The sequence below is a fragment of the Arvicola amphibius genome, chromosome 2 (assembly GCF_903992535.2).
Source record: "Arvicola amphibius chromosome 2, mArvAmp1.2, whole genome shotgun sequence".
Taxonomy (NCBI): Eukaryota; Metazoa; Chordata; class Mammalia; order Rodentia; family Cricetidae; genus Arvicola; species Arvicola amphibius.
Window position 1 is genome coordinate 25,651,607 of NC_052048.2, and position 22,091 is coordinate 25,673,697.

The following is a 22,091-nucleotide window of genomic DNA, read 5'->3' on the forward strand; positions in this document are numbered from 1 at the left end:
TTCCTGGGACTGGAGAAATTTTTCTATTCTTGCAGAAGATCCAGGTTCTGTTCCCAGTACCTACAACAGTTCCCAACTCTAGATCCAGAGAGTCCAACCCGATCTTCTCACCTCATAGGCACCAGGCTTGCAAGGATTGTACATACATTATATAGGAGGGAAAAATTCATATACATAAAAAAAATCTAAAAATTGCTTGATACTTTTTAGGAAAGGACAGGCTTTTCTGTATATTCCAGTCTTCGTGAGAATAAAGGTCAAACAGATGCTGATTTCAAGCCTTAGAGTGTCTGTCTCCAGTGTTGTCGAGCTATAGCAGAGCCCAGCTGAAGGCCAACCAGTGACCACCAAGGAAAGTAAAAACAGCATGGTTCTGTAGGAGGTGCCTATATTTGGAGAATAGTGCACGCCTATAATAAGACGTCCATTTGAAGGATACCAGGTCAGCATACAATGACAGTTAACTGTATATCCATGTCTATTGCCACACTAGTTCTGAAAGCCAAGATACAGAAAAGGCCTATATGTTCATCAACAAATGGATTTAAAGAAAACTGTGGTATGTATACGCAATGCAGTACTTTTCTTCTTATGTGTATGGGATTTAGTCTGCATGCTTGTTTGTGAACCACATGTCAGTAGACGGCAGAAGGCAGAAAACACGCTGGAACTGAAGTTACTTACAGAAGGCTGTGAGATGCCATGTGGGTCTTGGGAATTGAATCTGGGTCCTGTCAGGGAAGCCAGTGCTCTTAACCCTTGAACCGTTTCTCCAGTCTCTACTGTAGTTTTGTTAAGCTATAAATAATGCATTTTTATTTTTTTATTTTTTTTATTTATTTATTATGTATACAATATTCTTTCTGACCAGACCTCATAACAGATGGTTGTGAGCCACCATGTGGTTGCTGGGAATTGAACTCAGGACCTCTGGAAAGAACAACCAGTGTTCTTAACTCCTGAGCCATCTCTCCAGCCCCAAATAATGCATTTTTAATGTATAAAGAAAGCAATTCCACCTGTGTGCATGATGGCACACAGCTTAAATCCCAGCACTCAGGAGGCAGAGGCAGGCACACCTTTGTGAGTTCGAGGCCAGCCTGATCTACAAAGTGAGTTCCAGGCCAGGGTCCAAAGCTACAAGTAGAAACCTTGTCTAGGGGAGAGGAGGTCAGTTGCATCCAGACATGGTGGCACATGCTTTTAATGCTAGTCTCGAGCAGAAGTGGAGGGGAGACCTCTGTGGACATGATTGCAGCCTGGTCTGCATGGTGGATTCCAGGACAACCAGGGTTAAAACAGATTAAAAAAAAAAAAAAAGGCTATTCCATTCATTCCTAGAGAAAAGGACAGAATTGGAACCAAGTGAAATAAGTCAGACTTATTTCAGACTCTCATGTGTGATGAGGAATGGGCAATCTGTGTGCACTCACACCCATAAGAGAAGTGGATGGAAGCTAGAGGGCGCCTTGGGGGTTAGGGAAGCGCCAGGGTGAAGAGTGGGGATGGTGAGGGTGTACACAGGACAAGCAAACAAAATCCACTCTTTTTTTTTGGCGGGGGTGGGGGGTTGAAACACAGTTTCTCTGTAGCTTTGGAGCCTGTCCTGGAACTAGCTCTTGTAGACCAGGCTGGCCTCGAACTCACAGAGATACACACCTGCCTCTGCCTCCCGAGTGCTGGGATTAAAGGCGTGCGCCACCACCACCGCCTGGCCAAAACCCACTCTTAGCACACACCAGTTCATGAATTGCTCTCTAACATTACCCATATTCACAAAAAACTACAAAGCTATTCTAGCGTGGCACTTCCTGCCAGGTAGATTTTCAGAGGAGCAGTCAGTCGCAGGAGGTTTAATGACCAGTACTAGGCAAAATTCTACTGGCTAACCATCTGTCTCCCCTGGCTGTTGGCTAGTTTACATCTATTTGGTGTGTGTGCACGTGTATGTCAGTGTGCACAGGTGAGAGCAGAGGGCAGTTCACGAGAGTTGCCCCCCCCCCCCCTTATAGCACGTGAGTTCCAGGGATCCAGTGAGGACTGTCAGACGTGGCGGCAAGACCGTTGCCACATTGGGCCGGCTCATCCAGGGCTGTGGTTTATTGTGACAGGGTCTCACTATGTAGCCTTGGCTGGCCTCAAACTCAGTAGATCCAACCATGAGCACCATGTCACATGATAGGTCTTTTGCTTGTTTGTTTTAAAGACAAAGCCTGTGCAGTCTGGTTGGTCTTTTAATTCTTCCACTCAGCCCCAAGTGTTGGCAACATAGATTTAAGGCCTGGGCCACATGAGACCCTGCCTCACAGACCAAAAACCCCACTAGGTGAAAGCAAGACAGAGAGCACTAAAGGTCAAGTTAGTGTTTTATTTTAGACTAGTCAAGCAGGCATTGGTTCATCATGGGACTATCAAATATAAACATCTTTCTACAGATAGGAACACAGCAGTGCTTGTGGTAAAACTCCAAAGACATGGGGGAAGTCAAAGAAAGCACATTTGACAGGTAAATCTCCTAATTGCCAATACCAAAGTCTTCCTTCAACGAAAGCTTGTTTTATTGTGTTGAGACACCATCTTTGTTCTGGTCTTGAGCTTACTGTGTACTGGGCTAGCCTCAAACTCATGATCCTTTTTGCCTCATCCTCTAGAGAGGCCATTTGTACTTGAATAAAGCTTTATTCTTTTGCTTCAGATTCTGCGTCCTAAAGACACTCAGGCATACTGGATCAAAGTTATTCCAACCTCCTTCAGACTCCAGTTAAACCCCACCACTCAAACCGACATACCACACACACCAAGACCCAAGCTTCTAAGGAAAAGACAAGCCAGGATTGGGGTGGTAAGTGTGTGAATATGTGGGGGAGAGGAGACAGGTCAGTGTCCCATAAGTCTTTGGGTTAATCTCCAGTACAACACTATAGAAAATTATATAGCTCTAAAACAATGCATGACAGGAGGCTGCAGGGTACAGCAGTTAAGTGGTTGCTCAGCATGTTCAAGGTCCTAGATTTGCTCTCTGGCACCAAAAGAATAAAAATAAAAATATATAAAAATCTTTTGAAAAACCCACTGAGACGGTGGGGCTGATCTAATGGGAGCTCACCAAGGCTAGCTCGACTGGGACTGAAAAAGCATGGGATCAAATAGGACTCTCTGAACATGGAGGACAATGAGGTCTGACTGAGAAGCCAAGGACAATGACACTGGGTTTTGATCCTACTGCATATACTGGCTTTGAGGGAGCTTAGTCTGTTTAGATGTGCACCTTCCTGGACCTGGATGGAGGGGGGAGGACCTTGGACTTCCCACAGGGCAGGGAACCCTGACTGCTCTTTGGACTGGAGAGGGATGGGGAGGGGAGTGGGGGGGAGGGAAATTGGAGGTGGGGAGGAGGCGGAAATTTTTAATAATAAAAAATTAAAACAGATCAAAACAAAAACAAAACAGGACAAAAAACAAAACAAAACAAAACAAAAATCTTTGAAAGAAGCCTGGTGTGGTGGTGTCAGAGAGATCTCTGAGTTTGAGGCCAGTCCCATCTACAGAATAAGTTCCAGGATATCCAGGACTATATCCAGAGAAACCCTGTCTTAAGAAACCACATGAGTTTGAAATCCTTGAAATCCCTGATAGAAGAAATTCAGCCACTGCCCTGACTTGAAACTGGGTTGTCCACTCCTCACACCTCCCCTGGCATATTCATAGAGTAGTTCAGGAGTAGCTCCAAGCCTTGTGGGGTGCTAAAATAGGTATGACCTTCCCCAGGGGCTTCCAAACTCGCCTCCACATCACAGGCAGAGAAGTTTTGCTGGTACTGCATGTAAGGCTGCAGAGAATCCTCCCCAAAGTTATGGAAGGGAGTGTTCCAAGACTGACTATTCCAAGCTTGAGAACACCAGGACTGAGAGTTCCAGGCCTGGTTGCTCCAAGTTGGGTTGGTCCAGGCCTGGCTGCTCCAAGTTGGATTGGTCAAGGCCTGGTTGTTCCAAGCCTGTTTGCTCCAAGTTGGGTTGGTCCAGGTCTGGCTGCTCCAAGCGTTGGTCCATGTCTGGCTGCCCCACACTGGAAGGCTTCTGGATGTGTTCACATAGCCCTGAGGATAGCTGGAATTGAGGCTGGGATACTCCATAAATGCAGAACCTTTCTGGAAGAGGAGATTAACTCAATGAGTGAAAAAGGAAATTTAAAGTCATAAGCCAAAGAAATATGAAAAAGATCACCACGGGGACACATGCTCCAATCCCAGCACTTCCAAGACAGGCAGGAGGATCCCAGACTGCCAGGGCTACGTGAGCCCATCTCAAAAAATAAAAAAGATCACTGAAAAGCTTTGCCACCTGATAAACCTCTCTGCCAACGCAATAATTCAAATCAGACCAAATCAAACCCAATTAGAAACAGCCCAGGTTTAATGGATACTAGTGGTCCCAGGTGGCCTTCTAGGCCCTAAGAGAGGAGATGGGGAAGGAAGACTGGGAAACCACCTATTTGTTCTCTGGGTTGCTGTTTAAATACCCTGTGGGAGTGGTCTTGAGCAGCTCTGAAGAGGGTTTGGTGGGCTTTCTCGGGGGTAGGGGGCTTGGGGTGGAGCTTCCATCTAAACACCCCAGACTTTTTGGGTGTATGGATGCCAGGGGCTGGGGTGATACTTCCAACCAAACAATCACCACTAGAAAGAGCACTTGAACAGGGAGAGGGCATGGGAGGGGCAACGGGACTAATGGAGACACAACAGGACAGGGCTGAAAAAGAACAGCAGTGGTTCAAATCCACTGACTACTTTCCCGGGAAACGGGCGCAGGCTCCCAGGTGGGCAGGCCACAAATGGTGCTGACACATGGGGTGGGGGTGGTGGATGTGTGTGTGTGCAGATATGGCAAAAATCAAAGTGTGTAAAACATCTAGTTACCTGAGTCACACCGTTGCCAGGCCTCGGCCATTGGTTGTTCTGCCATCGCTTACATTTCATTCTTTGGTTTTGGAACCAGGTTTTAACCTGCAGAAAGTGACAGGGCTTTTTAAAACTTAAGACATGCAGACAAGAGCACTTCAGAGGATGCAGGTTCAATTCCCAGCACCTACGTGGTGACTCGAGTCCCAGGGGACCTATGCCCTCTTCCAGCCTCCAATGAGCACTATACACACATGGTACCCAGACATACACACAGGCAAAACACCCATACACATAGACATGCAGATGAGCCCAGCTTCATGAATTCTAAAAATAATATTGTTTATTGTTTATTAGCATGGAGGGGGACACATGGAGATCAGGGGACAAATTTCTTTTTTTTTTTCTTTTTCCTTTGGGGTGGGGGAATAGTACCAGGGATTGATCCCAGGGCCTCACATACACTACACAATTATCTACAAGAACCCTACTAAGGCATGTGCCACCATCACCCTGCCATTTCTGTTTTTATTGAGAGAGTTTTGCTGAGCTCCAGGCTGGCCTGGCCTCCTGAGCCTTCTGTCTCCATCTTGGATGCTGAGAGCTTGGCAGCGTACTGCCTTCTCTTTCGTTTCTTTTCAGTCTGTAACTTTACCATGAAAGGCAGACAGCTGGGCAGTGGTGGTACTCACCTTTAACCCTAGCACTCGAGAGGCAGAGGCAGAGGCAGAGGCAGGCGGATCTCTGTGAGTTCGAGGTCAACCTGCTCTACAGAGAGAGTGCCAGGACAGCTAGGGCTTTTACACAGAGAAACCCTGTCTTGAAAAATCAAAAAGAATCTGGGTTGAACTTCTCTCCACTGCTCCAGTTTTGGTGTATGTGCTGATGAAGAGATTACTTCATTTGGTTTTTCTGTTTTAAAGTCAGCGTTTCACGGAGCCCCATTTGTTTCCCAAATGCTGAGATGTGCTGTCGTGCCTGGTTCAAATTAAAATAATAAAATGTTGGGTGTGGTGAGAACTGCTTTAATCTGAGCACTGGGAGGCAGAGGCAGGCAGACCTGTGAGCGTGGTGCCATTTTGGTTTACACATTACGTTTCAGACCAGTCGGGGCTGCGTTGTGAGACTGTGACCTGGGAGCTGGTGGTAGGTGCGGAGAATGAAGTAGAAGATAAAGTAATTGATGGGACTCAAGGGGACAATATATGAACCACGAGTTACACAGAACTGTATGATTTTTAACATGAGAGAGGAGAGCCCTCGGTTAGAGAGGCGTCCAGGTGTTAACTCCACTCGTTGGCAAATCAGCCTTGTTCTGTAATATTCCAGCAGGAAAGAGCCAACCGTACCTGCTTATAGCTAAGGTTCAGAATGGCAGAGAGTTCTTGCATCTGCTGGAGGCTGAGGTACCTTTGCCTCTGAAACCTGTCCCTCAGCGCACACAGCTGGGTGTCAGAGAACACAGTCCGGATCTTCTGCTTCCTGGTGTGGACCTTATTCTCAGTGCCCTCTTCAGACTCAGGAGTGGGCAGCTTTATGGGACTATTAGGAGCATCAGAACTGTCCTGAGGTGGTGGGTCCACAGAGGAAGGGCAAGGAGAGCCTGCTAGGAATAAACAGATAATTTGTTAATAAAACGTTTTCAGCCGGGCACCGTGGCGCACACCAGAAGCAGGCCGATCTGAGTTCCAGGCCAGACCGGTCTACAAAGCAAGTTCCAGGACAGACAGGGCTAGAGAAAAAAAAAACCCTGTCTCAAAAAAGAAAAAACAAGGGCTGGAGAGATGGCTCAGCGGTTAAGAGCATTGCCTGCTCTTCCAAAGGTCCTGAGTTCAATTCCCAGCAACCACATGGTGGCTCACAACCATCTGTAATGAGGTCCGGTGCCCTCTTCTGGCCTTCAGGCATACACGCAGACAGAATATTGTATACATAATAAATAAATAAATAAATAAATAAATATTTAAAAAAAAAAAGAAAAAACAAAACAAAAGCCTCCCACCTACTATTTAGGTTTAACATATTGTCAAAGTAGTTATCGTCATAGTCCTAGATCTAAGTAGGAGTAAAGCCTAATTTCTCTTAATTAGGACCGTGATCTATGTACAGTGTAAGATATGACAGTGAGTATACAATGTAAGCTCTGGCAGTGAGTATACAATGTAAGCTCTGACAGTGAGTATACAAGGTAATCTCTGGCAGTGAGTGGGGAGGTGGGTAGCACACACAGGATGCCTAGCTGCTCCAGAAGCTGAGGTAGGCTGAGACCAGCCCCAGTTAAAAAAAAAAAACAAACAAACAAACAAAAAAAAAAACAAATAAAGAAATGGGCTGGAGATGACTCAGCGACTAAGAGCACTGTCAAAATGAGGGCAAAATTCCGATGAACTGACTTGTTTCTCTCCTTAACCCTCTAGTTCTTCAGCTGGGTTTTGTTTTTGTTTTTTTAAAACAAAGTCCCCAATTTCCCTGCCCCACTGCTAGGTTTTTAGTTGTGTGCCACAAGGCCAAGTATTTTGTTGTTCTTCTGAGACTCGAAGGGTTGAACCCAGAACCACCACCCAGCTTTGCCCTGGCATTCCCTAGCTATAGCACCCCGGGTGACGCAATGCCCCTGACGGGGCTGAAGCATGCATGGGCAGCCTGTTTCTATTGGGCTTCACGGTCTGAGTTAAGGACGACGGACTACCGGTCTCTTCCCCACACCGGCCTTAAAGCAGCTTCTAAATGGAAAGTACTGGCACAAGGGACATTCACCAAACACACATCTGGAATTTGCTTGCAAAGGATGTCCCCCACCCCCACCCCTCCACCGGCTCATCCCCAACCCAGCACTCTGCCACATCAAAATTACCAACCAAAATGACAGATATTAAACCAAAAGCTCAGAAAAGAGGTGACAGTGGTCATCAGCCCAGGTGTGTTGTTGTGGTAGGACCTGCGTACACTACACGTGTGTGTGTGCGTACACACAATACAGTCCTGGGTTGAGTCTGTCCAGACCTTGGCCCCAGCGGCTTGGTATGAGGAACTGAGGTTTAGTTGGCGTGCTCACAAGTGCAAGGCTGCTAAGAGACACCCACATTCCCTCCAAAGGTTGAGAGAAAAGCCAACCACTTCTTCAGAAAAAAGAAGCCATTTGGACAAACTGCAAGCTAATTGTACACTGAAAACTGGGTACTCGTCACTGAATTGGGGTGTTAGGTCTCCCAGCTGCTGAGAACACCCCCCACAACACCTGATGCTCAGCACAGTTAAGATGAGAGAATCACCTTGCTAAATTATTGCAACACATTTATCTCCAAAGAGCCTAAAACATTTAGGGTCTCAAATTCACACCATAAGAGCCTCGAATTGCCTGACTCTATGTCCCTGGTCTCTAAGACAGCTCCAGACATTGGTGTTACCAGCAACACTTCAGAGAGGGGTGTCCAGAAGGTTGATAATAATACCTGATTATGGACTACAATTCATAAAGAGGCGATAACCCTTCATCCCGTTTCTTCCTTCTCTTCCCCTCATTAATTCGTTTCTTGGGGGATTGAACTTACCGATCTCTTTCTGGAGTTTCTCAGCAACAGATACTTGAAAGCAAGAATTGTTCTCCTCAGGATCTTGAACTTCAGGCATTGGTGACAAGTCTCCATTATTCATTGCTTCTGCTTGGTCATAACAAGGCAGACTGTGGGGACCAGGGGGATCAACATTCATGTCAGCCAGAAATAAGTAGGGGAAAAAAAAAAAAAAAAAAGAAAAAGAAAGAGAAAAAAAAGAAAAGAATCAGGGACTTTAAAAAAAGGCGTTTAACAACAAGGCTAAGACTCTAAGGCTCAATGTTGAGGGGAAAAGATCTTAGAAATAAAAAATCAATACGTTCTGGCGTAATATTATCAAGAAGCCAGAAGGAAGCGAGCCTCAGTCTACCTAGCAACAAAGCAAGAGACAAGCTCAGCCTTGTAGAAGGCCGAGAGTTCAAGGCTCTAAATTTAAAAGGTGGTAGATCCGTGACCTGGCTCACTCCTCCCCCTCAGACTCCTCTCCTCCACCCACCCCCTCGCCTCCCTGCCCCCTCCACCCACCTCAGCACCCACGCCCCTTCATCCCTGTGAATTCACAGTTAAAACCACCTGAAAGGCCCACCAAGGACATTGTAATGCAAAAGAAGCTGCAGAGTGACCCAGACAGAGGCGGGAAAGGAAAAAGGAATGGGGGCCACCTAATCTAGAGACAAAAAAAAAAAAGGAAAGAAAGAAAGAAAGAAAGAAAGAAAGAAAGAAAGAAAGAAAGAAAGAGAAAAGAAGAAAAAAAAAGCTTCTTGTGGCTTTACCATATTCCACCGTTAAACCATGGCTGCACCTCCACCCCTGGACGTCTCAAGTGGGGCTATGGCCTCTTCCATTCTCCCTGCAGACGCAGAACTTGTCCAAGTCCCTGTTTTAAAATGGCGGTCTTTCAGCTCCCACCTTGGCTCTTTCTTAGTTTTTGTTTCAGGGGGGAAAAGATAGGCAAGTCTTTCTAGCCAAAATGCCATGCGGAAGCAAAAGTCTGAAGGAAGGACCTGTGACCCACTGAGACTCTTGGGCTCCTGTGACCCACTGAGACTCTTGGGCTCCGTCCTCAGTAAGCAGGTTTGTACCTTTAACATGCCCAAGTTGGTTCTGCTTTGGGGACAGGGTCTTACTAGCTCATTGTTTAGACCAGGCTGGCCTCAAACACACAGAGATCTGCTTGCCGCTGCCTCCCCACTGCTGGCATTGGAAGTATGCCAGCCAGTCCCAACTGGAGGAGTTTTTTTTAATACATTTGGGGGTTTTTGTTTTGTTTTGAGACAAGGTCTCACTGTAGCCTACACTGACCTCAGATTTGTTGCAATCCTCCTGTCTCAGCCTCCTAAGCAACAGACCAAAGAATTTATTTTATCTTTTAATTTGGTTTTGGTTGTTTCTTTGAAACAGAGTTTCATGTAGCCCAGGCTGGCCCTGAACTCCTGATCTTCCTTCTTCCACCCCCAGTTCGAGGCTTGCCGAACACTGTCGTGCTTACAAATAAGTGTTATTTTATACCAGTGAGTGAGGATAGCACTAGCCCAGCTTGTTGTCTGTTTCTGTGTGTGTGAATAGAGAGGGAAGTACCTGTTGTGTGTTTTAGGAGTTATACAGAGAAAACACTACATTCTCATAACATCGATCATTTCAAGACTGTCTATCACAGTGGGTACTAGTTGAGATTCTATGTGAATTTTATATTACAAAACACTAAGTGTGAATGACTTTCTTTTTTTGAGATTTTTTTTTAAAAACTTGAATCTGGTAGGCAACATGATAAAATTAAAAGCAATAATTTTTTATTTCATTTGAACACTACTAAATATAAACTGATGTGGCTGGCTGACCTCTGTCTACACCCAGCTGGAAGAAGGTGGAAAATGACACTGGAATTGTACCCTCTTCCTTGGGATCTTCAGATTTACTATTTTAATGCCATTCTCTTTCCTTTGCCAACTTTTAGGGGTGAGGAAATTTTTAAAAAGAAACAATACTTTAGAATTTTGTGTGTATGTATGTATGTATGTATGTATATTCTAAAAGTGTGTGTGTGAGTGTGTGTGTGTGAGTGTGTGTGTGAGTGTGTGAGTGTGTGTGTGAGTGTGTGTGTTTGAAGACAGGGTTTCTCTGCATATCCCTGGCTATCCTTGCTCTGTAGACCAGGCTGGCCTCATACTCACAGAGATCTGTCTCCCGAGTGAGTGCTGGGATTAAAGGCGTGTGCCACTACTGCCTGGTGGGTGAGATATTAATATTTTAAGAATGAACAGATGGACTACAAGCCCCAGAGTAGAAATGATCCAACAAGGGAAGTGCGGTTCTGCCTTGCACCGGCTCACTGGGCTAAGAACAAGATGGCTCTGGTGTGGTTTTTTTCCGCTAGGCACTGCATGAACAGAATGTTCACAATATCACGATTTATACAGAGTTTAGTAGAAGATATTTTCTGCCTCTGAGGTTACAGGCAGCCATCACCAGACCCAGTTTAAGACTTCCAACTTTCTTTTCTTTTCTTTTTTTTATTTTTAGTTCTTTAAAAATATTTATTTATTTATTTATTATTTACTTATTTATTATACAATATTTTGTCTGTGTATATGTCTGCAGGTCAGAAGAGGGCACCAGACCTCATTACAGATGGTTGTGAGCCACCATGTGGTTGCTGGGATTGAACTCAGGACCTTTGGAAGAGCAGGCAATGCTCTTAACCACTGAGCCATCTCTCCAGCCCCTTATTTTAGGTTTATTTATTTATTTATTTATTTATTATGTATACGATATTCCGTCTGTGTGGATGCCTGAAGGTCAGAAGAGGGCACCAGACCTCATTACAGATGGTCGTGAGCCACCATGTAGTTGCTGGGAATTGAACTCAGGACCTCTGGAAGAGCAGGCAATGCTCTTAACCTCTGAGCCATCTCTCCAGCCCACAACACTTAAATTTTAAAATAACTACTTATTCTTTTGTGGGGGAAGGGGCTGGGTGTGTAGCCTGACTTCCTCTCATCACTAGGCTACGGGGCACTCTACCCACAGCTGCACCCTCTGCTACCACAAAAACTGACTTTTGTTTATAAAGCAAGCCTTAAGGATTGTAGGTGTGTCCCGAGGGAGCCGGCATTTTGGTAAACACCTCTTTGTCTTCTCTGACCTTCCTCTGGGAGGGGAGTTGTAAGGCTGGGACGAGTAGGGAGGAGGTACCGAGAACTGGACTTTTCACGTTCTAAGCCGGTTCCTAGTTCCTGACTCTGGGTCCATGGGGTCAAGGCCACCAAATCCTTGCCCTTACCCCAAGCTCCGCAAAGGCTTGGTACAGGAAGCACAGCTCCTTGCAGAAACGGGTCTTTGTATAGGGGCCTTCGATGAATCAGCCCTTAACCCCCATCCCTGTCCTGCCTCTTTGTGTCCAGGGTGAGAGTCTCTGGGTGGAAGACCCAGGAGACAAAGGAGGCTGGCATCAAGCGCCAGGCTGGCCACATTCCTTACCCAGAGGAGCAGTTTGAATAAGGTGGAGTCTGTCTTGAAGCCTGACTTGGTTGGGATGGGCTGTGTGGGTGGAGGAGGGGTATGCTGAGTGAGGCCCCAGAGTGGCAGAGCACAATCAAAACAGAAGCCAGAGATGAACTTAATGTTGTATGATTCGCACTGAAAAGGGGGTAGGATGTGCAGTGTCTGGGTCCAAGCAGGTGGGCAGAGGAGAGGAATCCAAAGCCTCGAGTCCTCCGGATGGGCCAGGCGAGCAGAAAAGAATACTAAGAGACGGGGGGGAATTCCAGCAAGTTAGCCATTTGAGGGGAAATTACAGATCCCAACCCTTCTGCTTTTAAAACCTCAGAAAAACGTTTTGTGGACCTGGGGATGCAGTTCAGTTGCTGGAGTACTCGCCTTTCACACAGGAGGATCTGGTTCAATCCAGAACACTGCTTAACACTTTGGTACCAAGTCTGAATCCCTGCACTTGAAAGACAGGAGGATCAAGTCTCCATAGAGAGCTCAGCAAGTGTATTTAGCTTCAGCTCTTCATCAAAGGCCATATCCCCATATCCTCCCCTGCAGCGCCCCCTCCCCAGGTAGAAGAGAATGTATCCCGACAGGTTGCATGCTCACCCACTGCCACACAATATAAATAAATCAATAGTTATTTTTATAAAAAAAGTATCTGGATTCTACTGCTTTTTTACATTTTTCCTTCTAAATGGCACCCCTTTTTATTGTTGGGTGAAAGTTGTTTTCAGTTTTCATTTTTGTTTTTGGGATCTTTCTATGTAGCTCAGGCTAGCCTGGAACTCATGATTCTCTTGCATCTTAAATGCTCTATTGTGCCTGTCTTTACTTCTCTTATATTGCTAATATTGTATCTATTATCTATCTGTTTATCAACTGTCTATCTGCCTCTCTGTCTGTTCATCTGTCCATCCATCCATCTACCTATTATCTATCTATCTATCTATCTATCTATCTATCTATCTATCTATCATCTATCTATCTATCATCTATCTATCTATTATCTATTTATCATCTATCCATCTACCTATCATCTATCTATCTATCTATCTATCTATCTATCTATCTATCTATCTATCTATCATCTATCCATCTACCTATCTATCATCTATCTATCTATCTATCTATCTATCTATCATCTATCTATCTATCATCTATCTATCTATCTATCTATCTATCTATCTATCTATCTATCTACCATCTGTCTGTCTTTTCCCTGCTGACCCATCCTCCCCACCATCAGCCTGTTTTGTCTCATGCATCTCTAAACTCTAGAAAAGGCTCTCACACCAACCATCAGCACCAACTTCTGTGTTAGAGAGAGAGGTGCTAAGGACCAGGAATCTGTATTTCAGAGTCTTTCCTTGAAGCAGGATGTGGTGGCTCACATCTGAAACCTCAACCCTTGAGAGAGAATCCCAGCCAGGTATGGACTGAGAGATTCTATCTGAAAAAAAAAAAAAAAGTTTCCCTTTGTAGACTCCCAGCTAGCATGAAGAGGACCTGGCTGGGTACAATCCTCATGTTGAACACACACACACACACACACACACACACACACACACCCACCACAGACTATACAAGCTATCTTTCCATCTTTACTTGGTATTGTTTGAGAGCTGTTATTTTAGAACAAACAAACAAGGTATAAAAGTTGATAGTTATCATATTATTAAAGAGAAGGGAGAACCAAGGCTTTGTATGCAAATGAAGGTGGGAGCCACTCTTTCACACTTAAGAGACTTCTTTTAAACCTAGAGGGCCATTTTATTAGGTTTGAAAGAAAACCCAGGGAGACAGCGAGCTGTAAATCTTGGGAGCTGCTGGGAGGAGAGATAAGGGGGGACAGGGGTGTCTGGGAAAGTGCATTGGATAAAAAAGAAAGGGAAAACAGGCTTTTAGAATTCAAACTTAGAAAATTGGTCAGAGTTAGCAGTAAAGATCTGCGTTGGAAGCTTCTTGTGTAGACCGAGGGGGCCTTGAACTCACAGAGATCTGTTTGTCTGCTTCTGCCTCCTGAGCGCTGGTATGCTGAGATGAAATGCATGTGCCACTGTGCTCCACCAACTTAAATTTAAAAAGTGCTTTTTCTTATTATCTTTGAATTTGTGTGCACATACGTGTGTGTGCACGTGCGTGTGCACATATGTGCGAGTGTGTGTGTGTGTGTGTGTGTGTGTGTCTGCCTGGACAGGGGTATTTGATCCTCTGGTTCTGAAGTTACAGTTGCTTGTAGCTGCCCTTCGTGATCCTGGGAACTCCAGTCCTCTGCTGCCCTTTAACCCATGAGCCATCTCTTTGGTTCCCTTAAACATTCCCTTAAACAGGGTTTCTCCGTAGCTTTTGAAGGCTGCCCTGGAACTCTCTCTGTAGACCAAGCCTCAGACTCACAGAGACCCACCTGCCTCTGCCTCCCAAGTGCTGAGATTAAAGGCGTGCGCCACCACCACCACCGGCCCTTAAACATCCTTTAATTAACATAATTATTTTCTTCTTTGTGACACATCTCCTGCGTCCTGTCTCCAAGAACTGGTTGTGAAGCTAAATCAAATGTAACCTTGAATTTACGATCTTCCTCCACCTCTCAGGCGCTAAGATTACAGGCTTGCATTCCTAGCCTCAGCTCTACTTATTTGTTTCCGTTGTTATTATGATAAATGTTGTTATTGTTATTATTTATTTATTTTCTGTTTTGTTTCTTCAGACAGGGTTTCTCTAAGTAACAGTCCTGGCTGTTCTGGAATTCCCTTTGTAGATCAGGTTGGCCTCAAACTCACAGAGATCCGCCTGCCTCTGCCTCCCGAGTGCTGGGATTAAAGGCGTGTGCCACCACCTGGCATTATTATTATTAATGTATATATTTTTTTATTTTTTAATTTTTATTTTTTATTTATTTTTTTTTTTTTGGTTTTTCGAGACAGGGTTTCTCTGCAGCTTTAGAGCCTGTCCTGGAGCTAGCTCTTGTAGACCAGGCTGGTCTCGAACTCACAGAGATCCGCCTGCCTCTGCTTCCCGAGTGCTGGTATTAAAGGCGTGCGCCACCACCGCCCGGCTAATGTATATATTTTTGTCTGCATTTATGACTGTGTGCCAATGTGGGAAATGCCCACATAGTAAAAATGGCATCATTTACAGATGGTTACGAGCTGACAGGAGGTGCTGGGAATTGAACCTGAGTCCGAGAACAGCAGCCAGTTCTCCTGAGTGTTAAACCATCTTGCCAGTCGCTCCGTGGTTTTTATGTGGGTCCTGGGGATTTGAACTCAGACCTCACCACTTGTATAGCAAGTGTTTTACCCACTTAGCCATCTCCCCAGGCACTGATTCTGCGGGGTTTTTTTTTGTTTGCTTTTTTTTTTTTTAATGGTGACTTTTGAACTTCCTGTTTTTAATTCGGGTCTTGAATTTTTGGTCCCCCTGTCTCTACCTCCTGAATACTAGTATTACAGGCAGAGACACATGACACCACACTGGCTCTCATTTTCTTGCCTTTCTGAGGTGGGACCCGTAGGTGTTCGGTCCTACTCTCCTGAACCATGGGTCAGACAGCACCTCTTTTGTTAGGTTGGTTTTGGTTTTGAAACAAAATTCACTATGAAACCTTGGCTGTGTAGATCAGGTTAGTCAGGTTAGTCTTGAGATCCACCTGCTGGCCCGGGGTGGTGGTGCACCCCTTTAATCCCAGCACTGGGAGGCAGAGGCAGGTGGATCTCTGTGAATTCGAGGAACTACAGAGTTCCAAGACAGGCTCCAAGGCTATAGAATAATCAAACAAAAACAACAATAAAAAACAGTTCTGGCTGTCCAGGAATTTCCTCTTTAGGGCAGGCTGTCCTTGAATTCACAGATATTACCTTAATCTGCCTCCCGAGTGAGTGCTGGGATTACGGATTAAAGGCGTGTGCCACTACCTTGACCCCACCTCCTCCGCCCCCCCCCCCCCATTGAAATGCAATCTCAGATATCCCCAGTCTGGCCTTGAACACACAAGGCTGCAAAGGATGACCTTGAACCTTTGATCCTCACACCTCTACCTCCTAAATGCTGGAATTACAAGCATCTGTGCTGTGTCCTCTTGTGGTGCTGCTGATTGAACAGCCTCCTTTAGGCACGTACTAGGCAAGAAATCTACCAAAGAACCCACATTTCCAGTACATTTTCTTTTAAAAAAAATTATTTTATATATATGGATGCTTTGCTTGCATGTGTGTCTGTATACCACTTGTGTGCCTGGTGCTTTCAGAGTCCACAGAGGGCATCAGATCCCTGGAACTGCAGTTACTTCGTGAGCCACAGCCATGTGGGTGCTGGGAATCAAACCAGGTCCTCTGCAAGAGCAGCCAATGCTCTTAACCACTGAGCTATCCCTCCAGCTCCAAGCCAATTTTTTTTCCTTCTTTTTCACGTACTTATCTCTGGCTGGGCTCAAATTTGTGGGGTATCCTGTCTCTGCTCCCCGAGTGCTGGGAATGCAAGTATAGGTTGCAACGGTTGCCTCCTTTTTTCTTTAGAGGTGCAGGAAGTTCTCTTAACTGTTGAGCCCTGAATGCTTGTCTCCTGAAATTTTCTTAGTTCATTTCCAAGACATAGTGTGGGCTTCGATCCTCCTCCTCAACTTCCCATTTTTTTTTTAAAAAAAATCTCTTTCTTTCTTTCTTTCTTTCTTTCTTTCTTTCTTTCTTTCTTCCCTTTTATTTTTCAAGACAGGGTTTCTCTGTAACTTTGGAGCCTGTCCTAGAACTAGCTCTTGTAGACCAGGCTGGCCTCGAACTCACAGAGATCCACCCACCTCTTCCTCCCGAATGCTGGGATTAAAGGCATGCGCCACCACTGCCTGGCCAACTTCCCAATTTTATAGTGCAGGGGTGCCTTTAACTCATGATCCTCCTGCCTCTACTTCCTAAATACTGGGATTACAGGCAAACTCCCCCACATCCAGCCCGTGTCTATAGGATCACCCCTCCCAGCGAATGGGGTGCCCCTCTTCCTCCACAGTCCCTTAGTGCTGGCTATTTCACATTTCATGGTAGATTTCTGTGTGTGCTTACACACCTGGCTAAAACAATAATCCTCTGACATTCGTCGTAGTGCAATGCTGCTTAAGTGGAGTCTTAAATCATCTGGGCATCAGCTTCACCTGAGAACGCAGAAATACAGACTCTTACTTACTGCATACCTACTAATACAGACTCTTACTTACCTACTAAATCAGAATCTCTAGAGCAGAGCCAAGAAATTTGTTTTTGGAGAATTTCTAGCTGCTATGTGTGGTGCCACACGTTTGCAATCTGAGCATTTTGGTGGTCAAGGCAAAAAAAAAAAAAAAAAAAAAAAAAGCATCAGGGATTCAATGCTAACTTCCCGAGCTTGAGGCCAGCCTGCTATACGTGAGAGCATCTCAAGAATATAAATAAAAGTTGGGCGAGAGAGATGGCTCAGTGGTTATGAGCATTGACTGCTTTTCTAGAGGACCGGGGTTCAATTCCCAGCACCCACACGGCAGCTCACAACTGTCTGTAACTCCGAAATTGGACATGCTCACTCTGACACCCTCACACAGACACATATGCAGGCAAAACACCACACCAACACACATAACATAAAAAATAAATAAGCGAATAAGTTATTTTAGTTACTAGAACAAATAACAACAACAACAAAAAGTGAGGGGCTCAGGGGTGGAGAAGAAAGCAAGACGGAAAGAAAGGAGAAAAAGAAAGAAAATCGAAAGACTGCCATGAAGAGCCATAGGGCAAAGTACCAGGTCAGGGACCGAGGCACCACCATTGCTTCCGGTGGAGGAGAGCAGTCTCGTAGTCTCCCTAAGACTGGGGTGGGTTGGGGTGCAGAGAAGAAGGGAGGATGAGGAGGGAGGGCGGGGCGGGGCATGAGGACATGGAGGGTGGTGGGGGTATTGAGCAAAGAAGCCAACCATGATAAGCATCCTCAGAGAACCATGAGGACGCTTTGTTTCAGATGAGATGAGGAGAGCCAGAAAAAGGAGAAATTTCGTGTAGATTAGAAGTACTAATTTTTTATATCCCTGATCCACAGGACTGAGCCATATGATGGGAACAGTGGACAAAGGTGCCCACAGTGAGCAAAATAGCAATGTGACTATAGGCACATTTAGGCCCATAGAAAATGGTGTTCCAATCAGCCTTCAATCAAGGGGATACCGTCCTCCATGTGCTGGCATGAAGCGGTGCATAGGGGCCGAGCAGACTCCAGCAGCAGCAAATAAACAGTGACCCTAACAAGAGATGGCGGGAGTCCTGGGACAGTCTAAGCCATGTAGGTGATGACCGGTATTTTGCTTTTTTAAGATTGTATTTATTTTATTTTATATATGAGTAGTTTGCCTGTATGTATGTCTGTGCATCGCATCACATGTGTGCCTGGTGCCAGAAAAAGGGTTCACATTTCCTGGGACTGAGTTAGAGACAGTCGTGAGTTGCCATGTGGGTGTTGGGATTTGAAACTGAGTCCCCTGGAAGAGCAGCCAGTGCTCTTACCCTCAATCATCTCTCCAGCCTCCACAGATAGCTTTAAATTGAGCCTTTGCTTGAATACTTGGTGTATTACTGCTGTTGTTTTAGAAAGATTTTATCTGTCTATCTAACTGTCTATCTGTCTGTCTGTCTGTCTGTCTATCTATCTATCTATCTATCTATCTATCTATCTATCTATCTATCTATCTATCTATCTATCGTTTTCCAAGACAGGGTTTCTCTGTGTCGCCCTGGCTGTCCTGGAACTCTCTCTGTAGACCAGATTGGCCTTGAACTCAGGGATCCACCTGCCTCTGCCTCCTGAGTGCTGGAATAAAAGACATGCACCACCACTGCCCGAAAGAAAAATTTATTTTTACTTATGTGTTTATATGTGTGCAATGTGCGTCTGTGCACATGCCGGCTGTCTGTGCACATGCCAGCTGTCTGCGGGCGCCCCCCTCTTTGGGTGCTAGGAACTGAACCCCCATCCTCTACAAGTTACAGCAAGCACTCTAAACCACTCTATCATTTCTCCAGCCTCTTACGAATTGTTAAATACAGAAATTTAGCTGGGCATAGTGGCTCATATCTGTGACCCCTGACTTTGCGACTTGGAAGCAGGAGAATTATGATGAGTTCAAAGCTAGTCTGGGATGCTTTGTGAATTCTAGCCCATACTGGGCTACGAAGCAAGACTTTGTCTCCAAAAAATAAAAAATAAAATAAAATAAAAAAAGAAAGGAAAGGAAAGGAAAGGAAAGGAAAAGAAAGGAAGGAAGGAAGGAAGGAAGGAAGGAAGGAAGGAAGGAAGGAAGGAAGGAAGGAAGGAAAAATGAGGAGGAGTAACTAGCAAGCAATCTCCTGGAAGCTCAGCTCTGACAGAATACTGATCTGTGGTCAAGAAGCACCTGCCTTGCTTGCACAAGTCCTTGGGTCAATATCCAGCAAACCAACCTCCCTGCCCCCAGAGAGGGAGAAGTAATAGTACAACCCAGGCATAGTGACCTTCATGTATAATCTCAGTATCTGGGTGATGGAGGCAGGAGGATTGCATGAGTTCAAAGCCAGCCTGGTCTACACAGTGAGTTTCAGAGCAATCTATACTAGGGAGTAAGTACCTTAATAACAAGTAAAACTTGATTCAAAAATAATAAGGAGGCTGGGTGATGATGGCACACGCCTTTAATCCCAGAACTCAGGAGGTAGAGGTAGGTGTATCTCTGTGAGTTCAAGACCAGCTTGGTCCATAGAGAGAGTTCCAAGACAGTCAAGGCTACAGAGAGAAACACTGACTTGGGGTGGGGGGCGAAAAAAAAAGGAAGGAAGAAAAAGAAAGGAGGGAGGGAAGGAGGGAGGAAGGGAAAGAGGGAGGGAGGGAGGGAGGGAGGGAGGAAGGAAGGAAGGAAGGAAGGAAGGAAGGAAGGAAGGAAGGAAGGAAAAAGGCAGGCAAGCAGACAGACAGACAATAAATCAATAAACAGAGAATGGACAGATGGCTCAGTAGTTGAGAGTGGATACTGCTCTTGCCAACAGCTGGTGACTCCAGCTTCCGGGGTTCCCAATGCCTCTGGCCTTCTCCTCCACAGACCCACAAGCATACACACTCATAAAGCTCTAAGTGAGGGCCTGGAGAGACTGCTCCACAGTTAGAGCACTTACTGCGCTTCTGGCAGACCCAAGCTCAGGTCCTAGCAACCAGGTGACTTCACAGCTGCCCAGGACTCCAGCTTTGGGGCTATCTGATGCCTTCTTCTGGTCTGCATAGGCAACAACACACATGTGGCATAGCCACACATATGCACAAATAAACAAATACTAAAGATCTTAGTGAGTCCCAGCATTTATAGACACTCAACCTGCAGTGGAAGGCTATGGACTTTCTCTGTTCAAAGTGTTAATGGCTGTCTCTAGCCAAGGTCCCATGCCTTGTTAACAAAAGCTTAATGAGTCCCAGTGATTGCCACCTTGTTCTGAAATTCAAGAGCACAGCCATGATACCAGCACTTAGAAGGCAGAGCGGGGGTGGGGAGTGGGGGGTGGATATCTCTATGAATCTGAGGTCCCCCCCCCCACCCCGTCTACATAGTGTTTCAGGGCAAAACGGCGGGATCCTGCCAAAAAAGAAAATTGCCACGTGTGCACGTTTCATACTTTCTGTTGAAGGACACAAAGCTAATTCCCTTTGCTTGCTGTCTCAGAAAGAGCTGCATGTGTCTCTAGCCGGATCCAGAGGTTTTTGGCCTTTGGGACACGTGCTGGGCACGTGGTTGTCCTCTTTTTGTTTCCGTGGTGGCTTAGTAGGTTACTCTCCCACCAAACAGCGGGTAAGTGCAACCTTTCCTCCACGTTCCCACCAGCCTGCATTGTCACCAAGATTTCTTGAGACAGGATCCTTCTGTGTAGTCCTGGCTGTCTCTCCTAGAGCTCACCGTGGAGACCAAACTGACTTCGAATGCACAGAGACCACCTGCCTCTACCTCCCAAGTGCTGGGATTAAAGGTGTGCGCCCCCACCACCCGGCTGACTATTTTCTTTCCTTCTTTCTTTTCTTTTTGATTGTTTCGAGACAGGATTTCTCCATGTAATAGCCTTGGCTGTCCAGGAACTGGCTTTGTATACCTCAGACTCATGAAGATCCACCTGCCTCTGCCTCCTGAGTGTTAGGATTAAAGGCGTTTGCCACCACCGCCCCGGTTTTTCTTCTTTTTTTTTTTTTTTTAAATGTCACGTTGATCATTTACATAGGTGTGGAGATTAGAGTTCAGCTGTGGAAGTTGCTATCCTGTCTACCTTTCCCTGGGTCCTAGGAGTTGAACACAGCCCAAATGACAAGCGTTGTTTTCTTTAGGAGCACTTACTTATTATTTATTTATTTAATAGCCAGCCTCTGCCACAAAAGACCTTGTCTCAAAAAAAAAAAAAAAAAGAAAGAAAGAAAGAAAGAAAGAAAGAAAGAAAAAGAAAAAGAAAAAAAAAAGAAAGAAAAGAAAAGAAAAAGATTCCCAACAACTCAAAAACCAAAGAAGTCCTCAGGCCAGGGTGATGCCAATCTTTCAGGAGTTACTCCCTGCTTCCCACCCAGCCTTCAGGGCATATTTGACCTTAGGAAAAATGGATGTTTTACTCAGTGGCTGTAGCCCCAGGCCTGGGAGGAATACCTAGGAGGGTCTACCACTACCAAACGGGGAGCTTCGGACTGTTCTGGATTAGTCTGAGAGCAGAGGCCAGCTCCCTACTTGCTCTGCCCGCTTTAGAGGAAGAACAGTTAGGTTTTCTCCGGAGCTGAGTGAGGGTCAAGTGAGAATGTAGGGGCGGGGGGGTGGGGTCATGAAAAAAAATCACCAGTGTTCGGTCTTTCATCCGGACTTAAGCTGTGGATCTAATAAGGTAGGGTAGAACGAAATAAAAGACGGTGACTTTTTTTTTTTTTTGGTTTTTCGAGACAGGGTTTCTCTGTGGCTTTGGAGCCTGTCCTGGAACTAGCTCTGTAGACCAGGCTGGTCTCGAACTCACAGAGATCCGCCTGCCTCTGCCTCCCGAGTGCTGGGATTAAAGGCGTGTGCCACCACCGCCCGGCTAAAAGACGGTGACTTTGATGACATTGTATCCAAATACACCCTTGGGCTGGTGGTGGAGGTTCAGTTGGGGGATCTC

General features: G+C 45.6%; 1 protein-coding gene across 1 annotated transcript; it reads right to left on the minus strand.

Moving 5' to 3' along the window:
• Positions 1-3,682: 3,682 nt before the first annotated feature.
• Nanog (Nanog homeobox) lies at positions 3,683-8,605 on the minus strand. The gene is made up of 4 exons (XM_038320939.1): positions 8,446-8,605; positions 6,244-6,497; positions 4,913-4,999; positions 3,683-4,147 (listed from the first exon to the last, which is right to left on the minus strand). Exons 1-4 carry the CDS (start codon positions 8,603-8,605, stop codon positions 3,683-3,685), a joined length of 966 nt encoding a protein of 321 aa, XP_038176867.1.
• Between the last annotated feature and the right edge of the window lie 13,486 nt (positions 8,606-22,091).

Excerpts from the sequence above, each read along its gene's own strand:
- Nanog (XM_038320939.1), bottom strand. The coding sequence starts at position 8,605 with ATGAATGTTGATCCCCCTGGTCCCCACAGTCTGCCTTGTTATGACCAA. Across the intron at positions 5,000-6,243 it reads TGAACCTTAGCTATAAGCAG|GTTAAAACCTGGTTCCAAAA; the intron begins GTACGGTTGGCT and ends CACTTTCTGCAG. Across the intron at positions 4,148-4,912 it reads CTGGCAACGGTGTGACTCAG|AAAGGTTCTGCATTTATGGA; the intron begins GTAACTAGATGT and ends CTCCTCTTCCAG.